At 34.5% G+C, this 12,928-nt stretch overlaps 3 protein-coding genes across 3 annotated transcripts; 1 reads left to right on the top strand and 2 right to left on the bottom strand.

Annotated features, from left to right (window-relative positions):
- Positions 1-1,914: 1,914 nt before the first annotated feature.
- LOC129240964 (UPF0235 protein C15orf40 homolog) lies at positions 1,915-2,528 on the top strand. Its single transcript, XM_054877046.1, has one exon. It carries the CDS (start codon positions 2,008-2,010, stop codon positions 2,410-2,412), a length of 405 nt encoding a protein of 134 aa, XP_054733021.1. The 5' UTR covers positions 1,915-2,007; the 3' UTR covers positions 2,413-2,528.
- A 136-nt stretch (positions 2,529-2,664) lies between these two features.
- On the bottom strand, positions 2,665-4,490 carry LOC129240963 (high affinity copper uptake protein 1-like). The gene is made up of 4 exons (XM_054877045.1): positions 4,216-4,490; positions 3,681-4,167; positions 3,169-3,248; positions 2,665-3,109 (listed from the first exon to the last, which is right to left on the bottom strand). Exons 3-4 carry the CDS (start codon positions 3,229-3,231, stop codon positions 2,681-2,683), a joined length of 492 nt encoding a protein of 163 aa, XP_054733020.1. The 5' UTR covers positions 3,232-3,248; positions 3,681-4,167; positions 4,216-4,490; the 3' UTR covers positions 2,665-2,680.
- Positions 4,491-5,528: 1,038 nt separating this feature from the next.
- LOC129240159 (heat shock protein 83) lies at positions 5,529-8,420 on the bottom strand. The gene is made up of 2 exons (XM_054875740.1): positions 8,272-8,420; positions 5,529-8,034 (listed from the first exon to the last, which is right to left on the bottom strand). Exon 2 carries the CDS (start codon positions 8,032-8,034, stop codon positions 5,887-5,889), a length of 2,148 nt encoding a protein of 715 aa, XP_054731715.1. The 5' UTR covers positions 8,272-8,420; the 3' UTR covers positions 5,529-5,886.
- Between the last annotated feature and the right edge of the window lie 4,508 nt (positions 8,421-12,928).

Genomic DNA, 12,928 nt, shown 5'->3' with positions numbered 1-12,928 from the left:
CCAGCAGCATTCCCCGTATGTAAGTATGGGGAATGTTTATGCTATTACAACAACAACAATTCAGGGTAGAGGAAATAATAAATATAATTTTATAGCGAAGAACCAAAGCGAAACTAATGACATTCTAATGTATAAAACGTTGTTGATCTAGTGCCCTCACCTTAAATGAATGCACCTTAGGAAGAACCAAGGTGATGCGCGCCGGTCCACAATTTTTCCAACTATGCATATAATGAAAACTGATTTCGAATGGAACTACGTGGGATATTAACACCGCTGTTATACGCACTACCAAAAAAATGTTGACAATGTGTAAAAATTATACCAAAAAAGGTTTTGTTATTTCTGTAAAAATATTGATAAACTTGAAAGCCTAAAGTTATAACACCATGACGGGCTTTTCATCCGTTGTGGCTTTGAAAGTTGGCAACTCCATACGATAATTTTCATAATGTTTACATTATGTTGCAAACATTTGAGGACGTTGTCACATCAATTTTTGAATATCCGAGTTATAGTTCAGTTTTTAGTTGTAACAAATTATAAAAAAATTATGAATTCATTGATTTTATGAATTTCATTCAGATAACAAATATAACCTTTATGATATGGTACTACGGTGTAAATGGTGGCACCTCCCAAAAACTGCTTTATTTTTCGAGATTTTTACGGCCGATGACGTCATAAATTCAAATAAACAAAAAGGAAAAGTTACTTGGTTGTAAATATTCAGTGAATTCAGTGTTTTAAAAGAAACAAACTAATAAAAATTAAGTGCCATGCTTCATATTGTGAAAGCACAAATTATAAAAATTTTTGCCAAGAAAATGTGCGCGTGGGTGCATAATTTCTTGTGGTTGGGAGCTCAAAAATCAGTATAAAACACTTCTTGTATTTTAAAATAAAAGAAACATTTTATTAAACGAAAAATTAAAATAATGTCAGTAGATCAATCTTTTTGCTACCTTTATGAGCTAAAAATGCTGATCGTTATAATACGTTCACATATAAGTATCTAGATGATCTCCTTTTTCGCGATTTCCCATACAAAATTTCTCTCCCAAAATCTGAGATTATAAAGTAATCCTAGATAATAACGATACTTTTTGACATACATTCCTGTGTTTTCTCTGTTATCGATAATTATTATTATGCATGTAAGGAGAAACATCAAAATAAAAACTAAATGAAATGGATGCCGGCAAAGAAAGCAGGTCTATAAACATAATTCTAATAAAATTTGTTGAATATTATTAATTAGGGATTCATTTTGTCCTCTTATTATTTATTATAAAATGTAATATAGAGTATCCCCTGCGCATTGCTGCCATCATTTTTTGCAACCTCAGTAAATGTCGCATACGGATTTCCTCCAACTGCTTATTATTAGCAGCAAATTGCGCAATTAAATTAGCTATTCCTTCTTCCTGTATTTTCTTCATATCATTAATAATAATTGAAGAAACCAAAACCACCAAAAATTCCACCAAAATAATTTCTATTAAGAAAAACCTCTCAAAGCAGTATTGACAGCTGTTTGTAAATTTTGCAGGTAATCTGCCATATGTGAACGGGTAAATTAATTTGGTGGATTTATAGGTGATTAATGCATATGTGAACGTATTATTAGACATGTACCTTGAACTATATACACATTAAATAATTATTACGCACAATTTTTTTTTTTTTTTTTTTAATTTGATTGAACATTCTTCATATTAGATAAATCTACGTCCAGAAAGTTCTTTGTAAACGAACGAAACGAAAAACTTAAAACTTACTATACATAACATAGCGAAAATTTCTGCATGGAACATTAAAATGTATTCACTGAAAAAGAAAAGAGTCATTATCAATGTCGACTTAACGATACCATGTGATATCGATTTATTAATTAATTTCACAATTATTAATCATACTGCTGTCATACCAAACATCAAACATGTAAACAAAGTCACAGCTGATTATATTTCAATCGGGCCTAGAAATTAAAATAAATTCTTGTTTATGCGCCGATTTCTTTATACGTATTCCAGTGTTATGACAAAGAATAAAAGTAAAAAAACATCAACTACTCCAATCGTTGCAGAGTCAAAATCAAATGAGAGCCCCGTGCAGGTAGATAAAAGTGGTAACATATGTATTCGTATCCTGGCCAAACCCGGTGCTAAGATGAATGGAATCACGGGCATTGGAAATGAAGGAGTGGGAGTGCAGATAGCAGCACCACCAACGGAGGGAGAAGCCAACGCCGAGTTGGTAAAATACCTATCCAAAGTGCTAGGTTTACGAAAAAGCGATGTAACATTGGACAAAGGGTCGCGGTCACGAAATAAATTAGTTATGGTTAGTAAAGGTGTGACCACACCAGAGAACATAAGTGCAGCATTACAGAAAGAGTGCGATACGTAGAAAGAGGCTTGCCTTAAAATTTTGCATTTAAGTAATAATTTTACGTAAATTAGTATTTCGACTCATGAACCTACCAAAACAAATAAATACTCGGACATTTAAAAAAAAATCACGTACCTACAGCATATTTTTATTGAATCAAATTTTAGTAAGTTACCGTTAAAGGTGAAAATCATTTCCAAACGAATGTTAAAAAAACATAAGAATTGCTTATACTGTTCACATAATAACATCACATCATAACTAGATAAATAAAGCTTTATATTTATTAATGACAGCAATCACTGTCATATGCATCATCTTTGATCCAACCAAAGAGAAAGTAACCAATTGTAAGACCTAAAATAACAGCTAGGCACAGCCAATAATTAAATGTCATAAATATTAACATGAGCAGCATTGATAGTGTAACTTGGAATAAGAACAATGAAGTCTGTATGAGATGTGGCAGTCCGATTATTCGCTCAAGAAATCGTTTGTTTTTCAGCCCAGCTATTGTGTGGCATACATCTTCTTGCTTTTCTTTGTTTTTAGCAATTCGTTCAAGTTCCCGGCGAAGAAGAAACTGTCGCAGAAACTTCAAAGCTTCATATAAAAATGCTATAAGAAAGATAGCAAACGCTGACAGTATAAATTCCACAATACTCATAGCAGTCCAGCTCTTCCATAGGATTTGCTCACAATGTCCACCATGAAACTGGAGAGGCATAAATATTTTATGTAATATAAAAAAGTATGTATTGTCTTTTGACTTACAAGCATCATATGCGGGCAAAGACGTTCAACTTTTGCGTTATGGTTGTGGTGATCTGCGTCCATCGTATTTAAAAAAAATTCTTTGCAATTTATGTAGGTAAAAAGAAATTAATAATTTTTTTTATTTAAGTTATATTGAAAAGCAAAATTATATATGAAAGCGACGGGATTTTCAGTTCAAACTAGGTGCCGCGAAAAATACACACAATCCTAGATTTCTCTTCAGTTGCCAAATAAATCTTTCTTAAGAAAAATAAAATTAAATGAAAATTAAAACTGTTTATTTGGAAAAAATACAAACAATGTTCAGGATTCTCAGCCTTTGTTGGGTTTAAATCTACGAATTTAGTCAGAACTATAAAATAAAATTGATGGTGATACAATAGATCGTAGAACTGTAACACCAGCAGCATTACTCGTAATTGCATTAGGAATGTTTATGCTGCTACACCAACAATATCTTAGAGCTATTTACCTAATTAATTTTAAGACTAGTGTTGAACAAAGCCTACCTTGTTACATACCAGCTAATGTTCAATTTCCAACAAAAAAAATTTGACCCACAATTTATATCAATGGCCCCAAACTATTATATACGCGTAAGTATAATAGTCTTACTGGTGGTAGGACAAAATTGAGTTTTTGTTTCATCGCGTTAAGCGAGTTGTAAATCCCGGCCATCTTCGTCTAGCTCATCTAACGGTAGGCCCAGGAAACTTGCTTTTTCGACTGGTTGGGTCCAGAGGGAGAGGGGTGTTAGATGAGTGGGTTTGATAGGGCATGTGAAAAGGTGGTTAGTGTCGTGCGGGGCGCCTTCATACGCCGGACATAAGTTTAGTATGTCCTGGTGAATTCTGGATAGGTAAGAGTCTAACACCTGCTACAGTATCCAGAACGTAATTGTTCCAACACGTTCACATAGCATGCTGTTATTGACCTGTAAAGTGTACTTAGTGTAACTAGCCACATGGGTCTCCATTCCAGCTCCTCGTCACTGTACTGAGAGATTAGAAAATTATAAATGTTCTCTTAATAAGAATAACATACAAGCTCTGAGGCTTTTCTGCGCCCGGTGTTGTCACCAATTGGCAGACGCCAGGATTCAATCTGCAGTGTTGCAAGGGCACAGAAGCAGGGCAGCGAATGCTATCTTTGAGTAATACAGGTCAATATGGAAAATTCCCAGATCTCCTAGTATAGGGGCCCCTACAATCGTTGCATATCTACGCAGGAAACCCAATTCGTTATAAGCTTCGAAATCAAATAGCAAATATGATTTATAAAAAAACAGTAATTCAAACACAATGCCCAAGTCGATAACCTTCAACCGTGTCAAGCTGATTATTTAAGATACTGTATAAATATGGCATAGGGTATGTTCAACAATGCATTATAATGCGCAACATACCATTTCAGAGTGAGCAGTGCGTTCAAAAATGCAAATATGGCAGTACTGCAAATGCAACGCGTTCTTAAACGTCATTTTTGTATCAAAAGTCGTGCATTATTTGCAGCAAAAATTTTCACACTGCCAATAAATACGCTAGTACAATGTATGCTGAAAAGTGGGTATTTAATTATTTATTTTAGCTTTTAATACAAAAATTGATGAAAAATACGATATTTAAACTTTATTTTATTATACTTTTCTTGGTTTTAGTGATTATTTTAGTACATCGGAGATAAAATTACTGCTCAGAGTCCGACGGGAAGGAGGAAAAAGAGCGTGCTCTGGGCTAAGGTCGTAGATGAAGTAAAAAAAGTTAATAAAGATTTAAAAATAGATAGAAACATCGCCCAGCGAAAATTTTCTAATTTACTGATCACATATAAGCGAATAAAAAAGTGGACCAATTCATTCGAAAATGAGTATAAAATATATCCTCGGGAAACGATTTTATTGTTTCAAAAAAAGACTAATTTTTGGGTATTTTCCGCTTTGATATTAAACTTTTGACAAGATATGTCCTTCTTTTAAGCTTTACAGTTTTTTTTCTTAAATTTAATAAAAGACTATCGGTTTTTTTCCTCACATACATCGTCCATGACCAACCTTAGTAACAATTCCATTTTACTGCACAGCGCGTTCATAAATGCAACAAATCTATTTGCAATTTTTCAATAAATCTCTCAGTTGCATGAACTATCACATTGACAGTGCTGCCAGCGCTGCAAGTACTGCGCATTATAATGCATTTCTGAATATAGCAATAGTTTGCTCTGCCCTTATTAACGAATCTCCAATTTAGTACCTGCCTTAATATTCTTCGCCTAAGCCTTCAAAGTTTTTTGAACAGAAATGGTTAACCAAAAGAATTGAAAATAATTAATATAATATATTTAAATTAAACACAAACCAATTCAGTTTGATAAACATTTGGTTTATTTTTTAAATTACTTAGTAGTACCATAGAATCTCTAACATACAATTAAGCCGATTTGAACATTCATTTCTACATATGTAATTTCCACGCACTCCATACAAATTTCATTTTCGAAATCCAGTGGGATGTATAATAGCCGCTTAAAACGCGACAACAAATGAGAACTTGTTTCGATCCCTACAAATTCAACCAAAAAATAGTAGTCGACGCAATGTCGACGATTTGAGATATATTCGCCAAGGCGAATTCAAAATTATGTAGAACTTATCAAATAAAAAAAAGCTAGCAAATTGTATTAAAGTCTCGAACGGTTGAATTAATGTCAATACTGCATTTAATCGACTTCTTCCATATGTGAAGCGTCTTCGGTATCATCAACCAGTGGGGGAGCATCACCACCGCTCTGAGTATCCTCAGTTGCCATAGGTTCTTCTTCATCGATACCAAGACCAAGTTTGATCATACGGTAAATACGGGAAGCGTGCACTTGTGGGCTATCGAGTGAGAACCCGGACGACAACAGAGCAGTCTCGAATAGTAAGATAACCAAATCTTTGACGGCTTTATCGTTCTTGTCAGCATCAGCCTTTTGACGTAAGGTTTCGATGATTGGATGTTCAGGATTGATTTCCAAATGTTTCTTGCCTGCCATGTAGCCCATAGTTGAGGTGTCACGCAACGCTTGTGCCTTCATGATACGTTCCATGTTTGCGGACCAACCAAACTGAGATGTGACAATGCAACAAGGCGACTCAACCAAACGGTTAGACACGACCACCTTTTCAATTTTGTTGTCCAAAATTGACTTCATCAGTTTGCAAAGACTTTCGAACTTCGCCTTATCTTCCTCGCGCTTTTTCTTCTCGGCTTCATCTTCAGGTAGCTCCAAGCCCTCCTTTGTAACGGATGTCAACTGTTTGCCCTTGTATTCCTTCAAGTGTTGGATGACATATTCGTCAATCGGTTCAGTCATGTAAATTACTTCAAAACCACGAGCCTTAACACGTTCGACGAAAGCTGAGTTGCTCACTTGTTCCTTGGATTCACCAGTGATGAAATAAATGTGTTTCTGGTTCTCCTTCATACGTGATACGTAATCGGCCAACGAGGCGGCATCATCACCAGACGCTGATGTCTGATAACGCAGGAAGTCTGCAAGCTTGGCACGATTATTACTATCTTCATGCACACCCAATTTCAGATTCTTGGAGAACTGCTCATAGAACTTCTTGTACAATTCCTTGTCTTCAGTAATTTCTTCAATTAATTCCATGGTCTTCTTTACCAAATTTTTGCGAATCACTTTCAATACTTTGTTTTGTTGAAGCATTTCACGAGAAATATTCAGTGGCAAATCTTCAGAGTCGACCACACCCTTGATGAAGTTCAAGTACTCGGGAATGAGCTCTTCACAGTTGTCCATAATGAAGACACGACGTACGTACAATTTTATGTTATTGCGTTTCTTCTGATTCTCGAACAAATCAAATGGTGTACGGCGGGGGATGAAGAGTAAAGCACGGAATTCCAGTTGACCTTCAACAGAGAAGTGCTTCACGGCCAAATGATCCTCCCAATCATTGGTGAGAGATTTGTAAAATTCGCCATATTCCTCATGTGAGATATCATCAGGGTTGCGGGTCCAGATGGGCTTCGTTTTGTTCAATTCCTCATCTTCGGTGTATTTCACCTTAACAGTCTTCTTCTTTTTCTTGTCCTTGTCTTTATCAGCATCTTCATCCTCACCGACATCTTCAATTTTAGGTTCATTGGTGTCCATATCTTTCTTTTCTTCTTCCTTCTTGTCATCTTCAGCTTCATCGTCGCTTACCTCCTTCTCACGCTCCTTTTCAACCACCATCTTAATGGGATACCCAATAAATTGAGAGTGTTTGTTCACTACCTCTTTGATTTTGCTTTCCTCCAAGTATTCAGTTTGATCTTCTTTGATGTATAAAACGATCTTGGTACCACGTCCCAAAGGTTCGGTGTTGTCTAGTTTCACCGTGAATGAGCCACCGGCCGATGATTCCCAAATGTATTGCTCATCATCGTTGTGCTTTGAAGTAACAGTGACTTTATCAGCAACCAAGTAGGCAGAGTAGAAACCAACACCAAATTGACCAATCATCGAAATGTCAGCGCCAGCCTGCAACGCTTCCATGAATGCTTTTGTGCCAGATTTGGCAATAGTACCCAGATTGTTGATCAAATCTGATTTGGTCATACCAATACCGGTATCAATAATAGTCAAGGTACCAGCAGTCTTGTTGGGGATCAGCTTGATGTACAGCTCTTTACCACTGTCCAACCTTGTGGGGTCAGTCAGCGACTCGTAACGGATTTTGTCCAGTGCATCGGATGCGTTGGAGATCAACTCACGAAGGAAAATTTCTTTGTTCGAATAAAATGTGTTGATGATCAACGACATAAGCTGAGCAATTTCAGCTTGAAAAGCAAAAGTTTCCACTTCATCTGGCATCTGTAAGAGAAAAATGGCATTTATATATTTTCAGATAAAAAAAATTGAGAGTTTAAACAAATGCAAATGAAATCTTTATTTTATTTCAGTTGAAGTACTCTTAACTTTCAATTTCTTTTTTTTTAATTTTAGACATATTCGTTTTAGTTAATTCAGAGGTCAATGCAATCGATTTTTCATTTTGCATTTGTAGTTCAACTTTTTTCCTTAAATTCTACTATTTTATTCAACACACACCTTTTCTATATTATTTGATTAACTTTCAAGCAAAATGTATTCAAATTACTTTATTAGTCACTTGCAAAAATAATGCAATAAGTATGTACACTTTTACAGTAGCTCCGCGCAATAATGTTTATAAGCGTATTTTTTCAATCCAACTGATGCCGGCTGCGTGCATACGGCTGTATTTATAGAAACACAAAACGAATGTCAAAAGTATAGAAAATACGAGACTGTTCTAGAAGAAACTACGCAAACTTCCGGTGACTATTTATGGTATCATGTGTTCGTTAAATTAATACAGTTTCTTATATTTGTATAAGATTGATACATATAACGGCGGTTAGAGTTTCACATGTGGTTATTGTAAAAACTATAATCATAAAAAAGTATTTAAATGAGTAAACAAAGCTGAAAATGGAAAAATAAAATCGTGTTTAATTTTTGGCACGCCATGATGCTTTAGGAAACGAAAAAGAGTGCCTCTCAAACTATGGTTGACTAAAATTTTGGAATATTCTGGATCCGGTTTTGTCATACATGTGTAATGTGGTACGTTTGTACATAAATATTACATGTAAGTATATTCGTATGTATTTGCAAGCACATTGCATTAACAGAAAAGTCGAAAATACTTAGTGTCCTTAAACACTATTTCAAGAATTCAATAATGCATCTATTTTAACAATAAATAAAGAGAATATTGTTACAGAACTTTTGCAGATTGCATTTCCTAATATACATATATATTGTCTGGATATTTGCCCACAAGACGGATCAAAATATCAAAAAGAACAATATATCATGATTGATTTAATACAGAATTAATACAAACAATAATGATTAACCGCATGATATGAAGAATTTCTTTCTTGGATTATTCATTACATATTTATGTATGTACATATAGTATATACATACATACTATACCATATGTATTCCTGTGCGGCGGTGTTTCATGTAAATTTAAATACATACATACATATATAAGTACATAGTCATAGATGTCCATGCATCAGCCCGCGGCAAACGATAGCACATTAACATTTAGATTCTTGTTTTTTTTTTAATTTTTTATAAAAAATATATATGTATGTATATGTACATACATACATATATCATTGTCTAATAAAAATGTATATCCAATTTTCCAAACTTTATACAAAAATTAGGAAAATCCTACGAACCCTTCATTTGAATTCACGGGTTTTAATTAAAATTTCTGATATATATTTTTTTGTATGCAGTTTTATATTTAGTTTATTAAATTTTAATATACATACAGCGCAAGTTAGAAGATTCTAAAAAGTCTAGTAGATTTTTTTAACGTTCCCCTGTGACGGTGTTGCTGACTTTCTCCATGTTATGAACGCTCATTTTTTTTTTTAAAAACTGAATGGACATGTACATAATGCATGTACGCTATATACAAGATATGCATGAATCAATGTACATACAAAATTGGTAGAATATTCTCTGCATCGTGGATTGTGATATATGTATGTATATGTACATCTGTACCATCATACACATGTATACATATCTGGGGTAGTTACATAGTACATATTATACTTTATAGAATGAATATACATACATATATACTTAATTCGCGGATGGTTCTCTACCATTTTTGTAGAGTATGTATAAAATATAATACTACTAATTAATTCCGCGAAATTGTTTTAAATATTACTATTCAGGGTGGAAACCATCTGGCTGTGTGAGCAATGTTATAACAATTGTCAAGAAGGGAGACACGTGCTGCACCTAGATATGGTCCCGCTCACTTTGCCATGATTGCTCAACTTAAATTTTCTAATTTTATCCTTTATGTCGAATGTTTTAAAATCATTCTATAATATTAAGAGCAGCAGCTACATATATATACATATGCACATAGAGCATATCAAACGTTTATAAAATCTGTAGGAAATCGGAAATAAATGTGTATTTTGAACTAAATTTACAAGTTCAATGCTTTGCTCCGGCGTCCGCTTCACACCATTCTCGCTTTTCCTACATTTCTATTGTCATTCTCATCAATTGTCATCCAGGTAAATTTTTTATCAATTCTTAATATCTGTAGGGTTGCAATTCCTCTCGAAGCATAAGAAAAAAATAATGTATGTTACGTTCCCACAGTACGTGAATCGCTCTCTAAATAATTTGCGAATAACCCCGTTTCTACGGCGCATACGTAACTAACTTGGGTAGCCCTCCTTTTTGGTCTTTTCTTTTTATTATTATTATTTGTTATGAATATCAGTGATGGATAAAAAAAAAGAATTAAAACAAATGTTTTCCTTAATTTTATGGAGAAGATTGTATTATTATATTCATTCCTTCCATTTCCAGCAATAAGATGCAGAAGCAGATGCCGACATCACATGGGATGGCGCAAATTAAAGATGGAAGAGTCTTTGCGAGACCGTATGCTCCATGGGCATATTTACGTATTTAGCATTACTACTAAAATTTGGACGAACTCGCAGAGAGCCTTGGGCTCAGTTCACGTGTTTGAAAAAATTATGTTCTAAGTTATAAATAAATATGTATGGATGTACATAAATTACAAACTTTATAAACTTGCTTAGTTTTTTTATCGGATAAAAACGAGGGATTCTTTTACCGAAAAATCGGGAAAATTATTATTCTTTTGAGGTAGTTTTTTCTCCATATTATGGCACCACTTCATATACATACATCTGTAGTAATAATTGGCACGTATCCCGGCACAGATGTAGATCCTACATACAAGTAATTTTTACAAGACAGTAGCATTAGAGCAGCTAATTCAACTTTTTTTGTAGTTTAGTTTCATTTTGAAATAACTAAAGGAATTCTTCTGACGGACTGTCACTACACCAATTTAATGTTATAGGCGGGTTACAATAGGCCTCTTCCATTCGCCATTTTCCCACTTGTTATCTCTATGCTCGATTACCTTGACGAAAAATTTCCTTGTAAAAGCATCAAAGTTATCGAGTTATGCTGAAAACAGTGAACACCGTAAACGCAATCCCGACTCAGCTGTTCCGATCAAACTAATGAGAACCCCATGTAAATGAAAAGTTCCTTCCTTCCGTATCGCAGTACCGTAGATTTTATTTCACGATTATTAAAAAAATCCCGTAATACCGACTCAGCTGATTGCTCTCTCACCACACAGTGTTGCCAAGCAGTATATTTCGAAATCATTTACAAAATAAGCTTAGGAAAGTGATAGGTTTTGTTAAAATAGCTTAAAAATACTGTTGAATAATGTTAATTATAGATAAATGAACTATTTGCATTTGTTGGTTTTTGGCTTTGGTTTATTAAACAATGAAAAATTGTAACTGATAACGCGGATGTGTGAAAAAGTGTGTAAGCAAAAATATCAATGGCAACATACACACACACACCAAACACATACACACACAAACCGATGTATTTTGTAAATATGTAATTAAAAGAACGCAGTTGTACTCGGGGGTGAGTTTTTGTGCACGGCATGCGGTAAGGGATTCCGTGCGGTCTTCACTGTTTTCAGCATTAGACTGGTATACTACACTGCGTTACCAACGCATGCAGTTTAAGGCAGCTCTCTTCCCGCGTTGCTGACATATGTTCATTTGTATCAGTGTCTTCATATATTCGCCAATTGCTAAGTTGACGAAAAGAAGAGGTCCAATTTGATGTCAGAAACTGCGAGAGAGAACCATCGATATGTTAACAATAGGTGGTTAGTGGTGAGCCCGACATGTTTTGGTCGATTGTTAAAGGGTCCCGGGGGTCTAGTGTTCGAAAATTTAAGGTATTTTCAGGAATTTAGTTTTAATGAAAAAAAAGTTATACATTTTAATAATTTTAAAAATGGCTGTGAAGTTGACCCTCCTGAAAAATTGGACCTGGACGGTGTTGTCTAATTTGACTCTTCTATTTATCTGAAACACAAAAACCAACAAAATTATTCATTAATATTTTCGGCAGGACTGTAGCTATGTCTCGCTACTGGAATAGATAAAAATTCACAAAATGACGGGATTTTGAATTTGACATTTTCGAATTTTTTCAGTTATTTAATAAAAAATACAAAATAATTGGAATAATAGTAATATTCTAGTACTGGTGAAAGCCATTGATGTTGTGAAAAACATATTAAAATTTCAAACGATTGGGTTGAATAGTTTTTTTTTTTTTTGACAACACCAGACCGAAAAAAGTCGTTTAGAGATAAATTAGTTTAAAGTTTCAGGTAAAGGAGCGCGCGTACCGCTCTCTACCTAGTTAATGGGCTGTAGAAGCTATAACATTGGGAATTTCCGCATGAAAATTTTACAGTATATTCTTAATTTACCATAATTTCGAAATATCGAAAAAACAAAAAATCGATTTATTTAAATTTCTAGACCACCGGGTCTCCTTAATTTTACTTAACCGCTACTGGCAAAACAGTCCTGATATCCTAATTGTTGAGCACGTCGAGATATCGATGGTGAAGATTGTTCACCAATACTTTGCGCTACAGCAGCAATATTCTCAACCGAACGGTCAATTTTAGTTCTGCCAGTCCTTCTTCTATCCTCGACAGAACCAGTTTCTTGCAATTTTTTCACGAACCTTTGAATTGTCGGCTCATTCCACTAAACAAATTACGAACTTTGCGATATGTTGTTCTTAAAGACCATTT

This window comes from Anastrepha obliqua, chromosome 3, assembly GCF_027943255.1.
Source record: "Anastrepha obliqua isolate idAnaObli1 chromosome 3, idAnaObli1_1.0, whole genome shotgun sequence".
NCBI lineage: Eukaryota > Metazoa > Arthropoda > Insecta > Diptera > Tephritidae > Anastrepha > Anastrepha obliqua.
This window is presented reverse-complemented; position numbering and strand designations above follow the sequence as displayed.

Excerpts from the sequence above, each read along its gene's own strand:
- LOC129240159 (XM_054875740.1), bottom strand. The coding sequence starts at position 8,034 with ATGCCAGATGAAGTGGAAACTTTTGCTTTTCAAGCTGAAATTGCTCAG.
- LOC129240964 (XM_054877046.1), top strand. The coding sequence starts at position 2,008 with ATGCGCCGATTTCTTTATACGTATTCCAGTGTTATGACAAAGAATAAA.
- LOC129240963 (XM_054877045.1), bottom strand. The coding sequence starts at position 3,231 with ATGGACGCAGATCACCACAACCATAACGCAAAAGTTGAACGTCTTTGC. Across the intron at positions 3,110-3,168 it reads TTTGCCCGCATATGATGCTT|TTTCATGGTGGACATTGTGA; the intron begins GTAAGTCAAAAG and ends ATGCCTCTCCAG.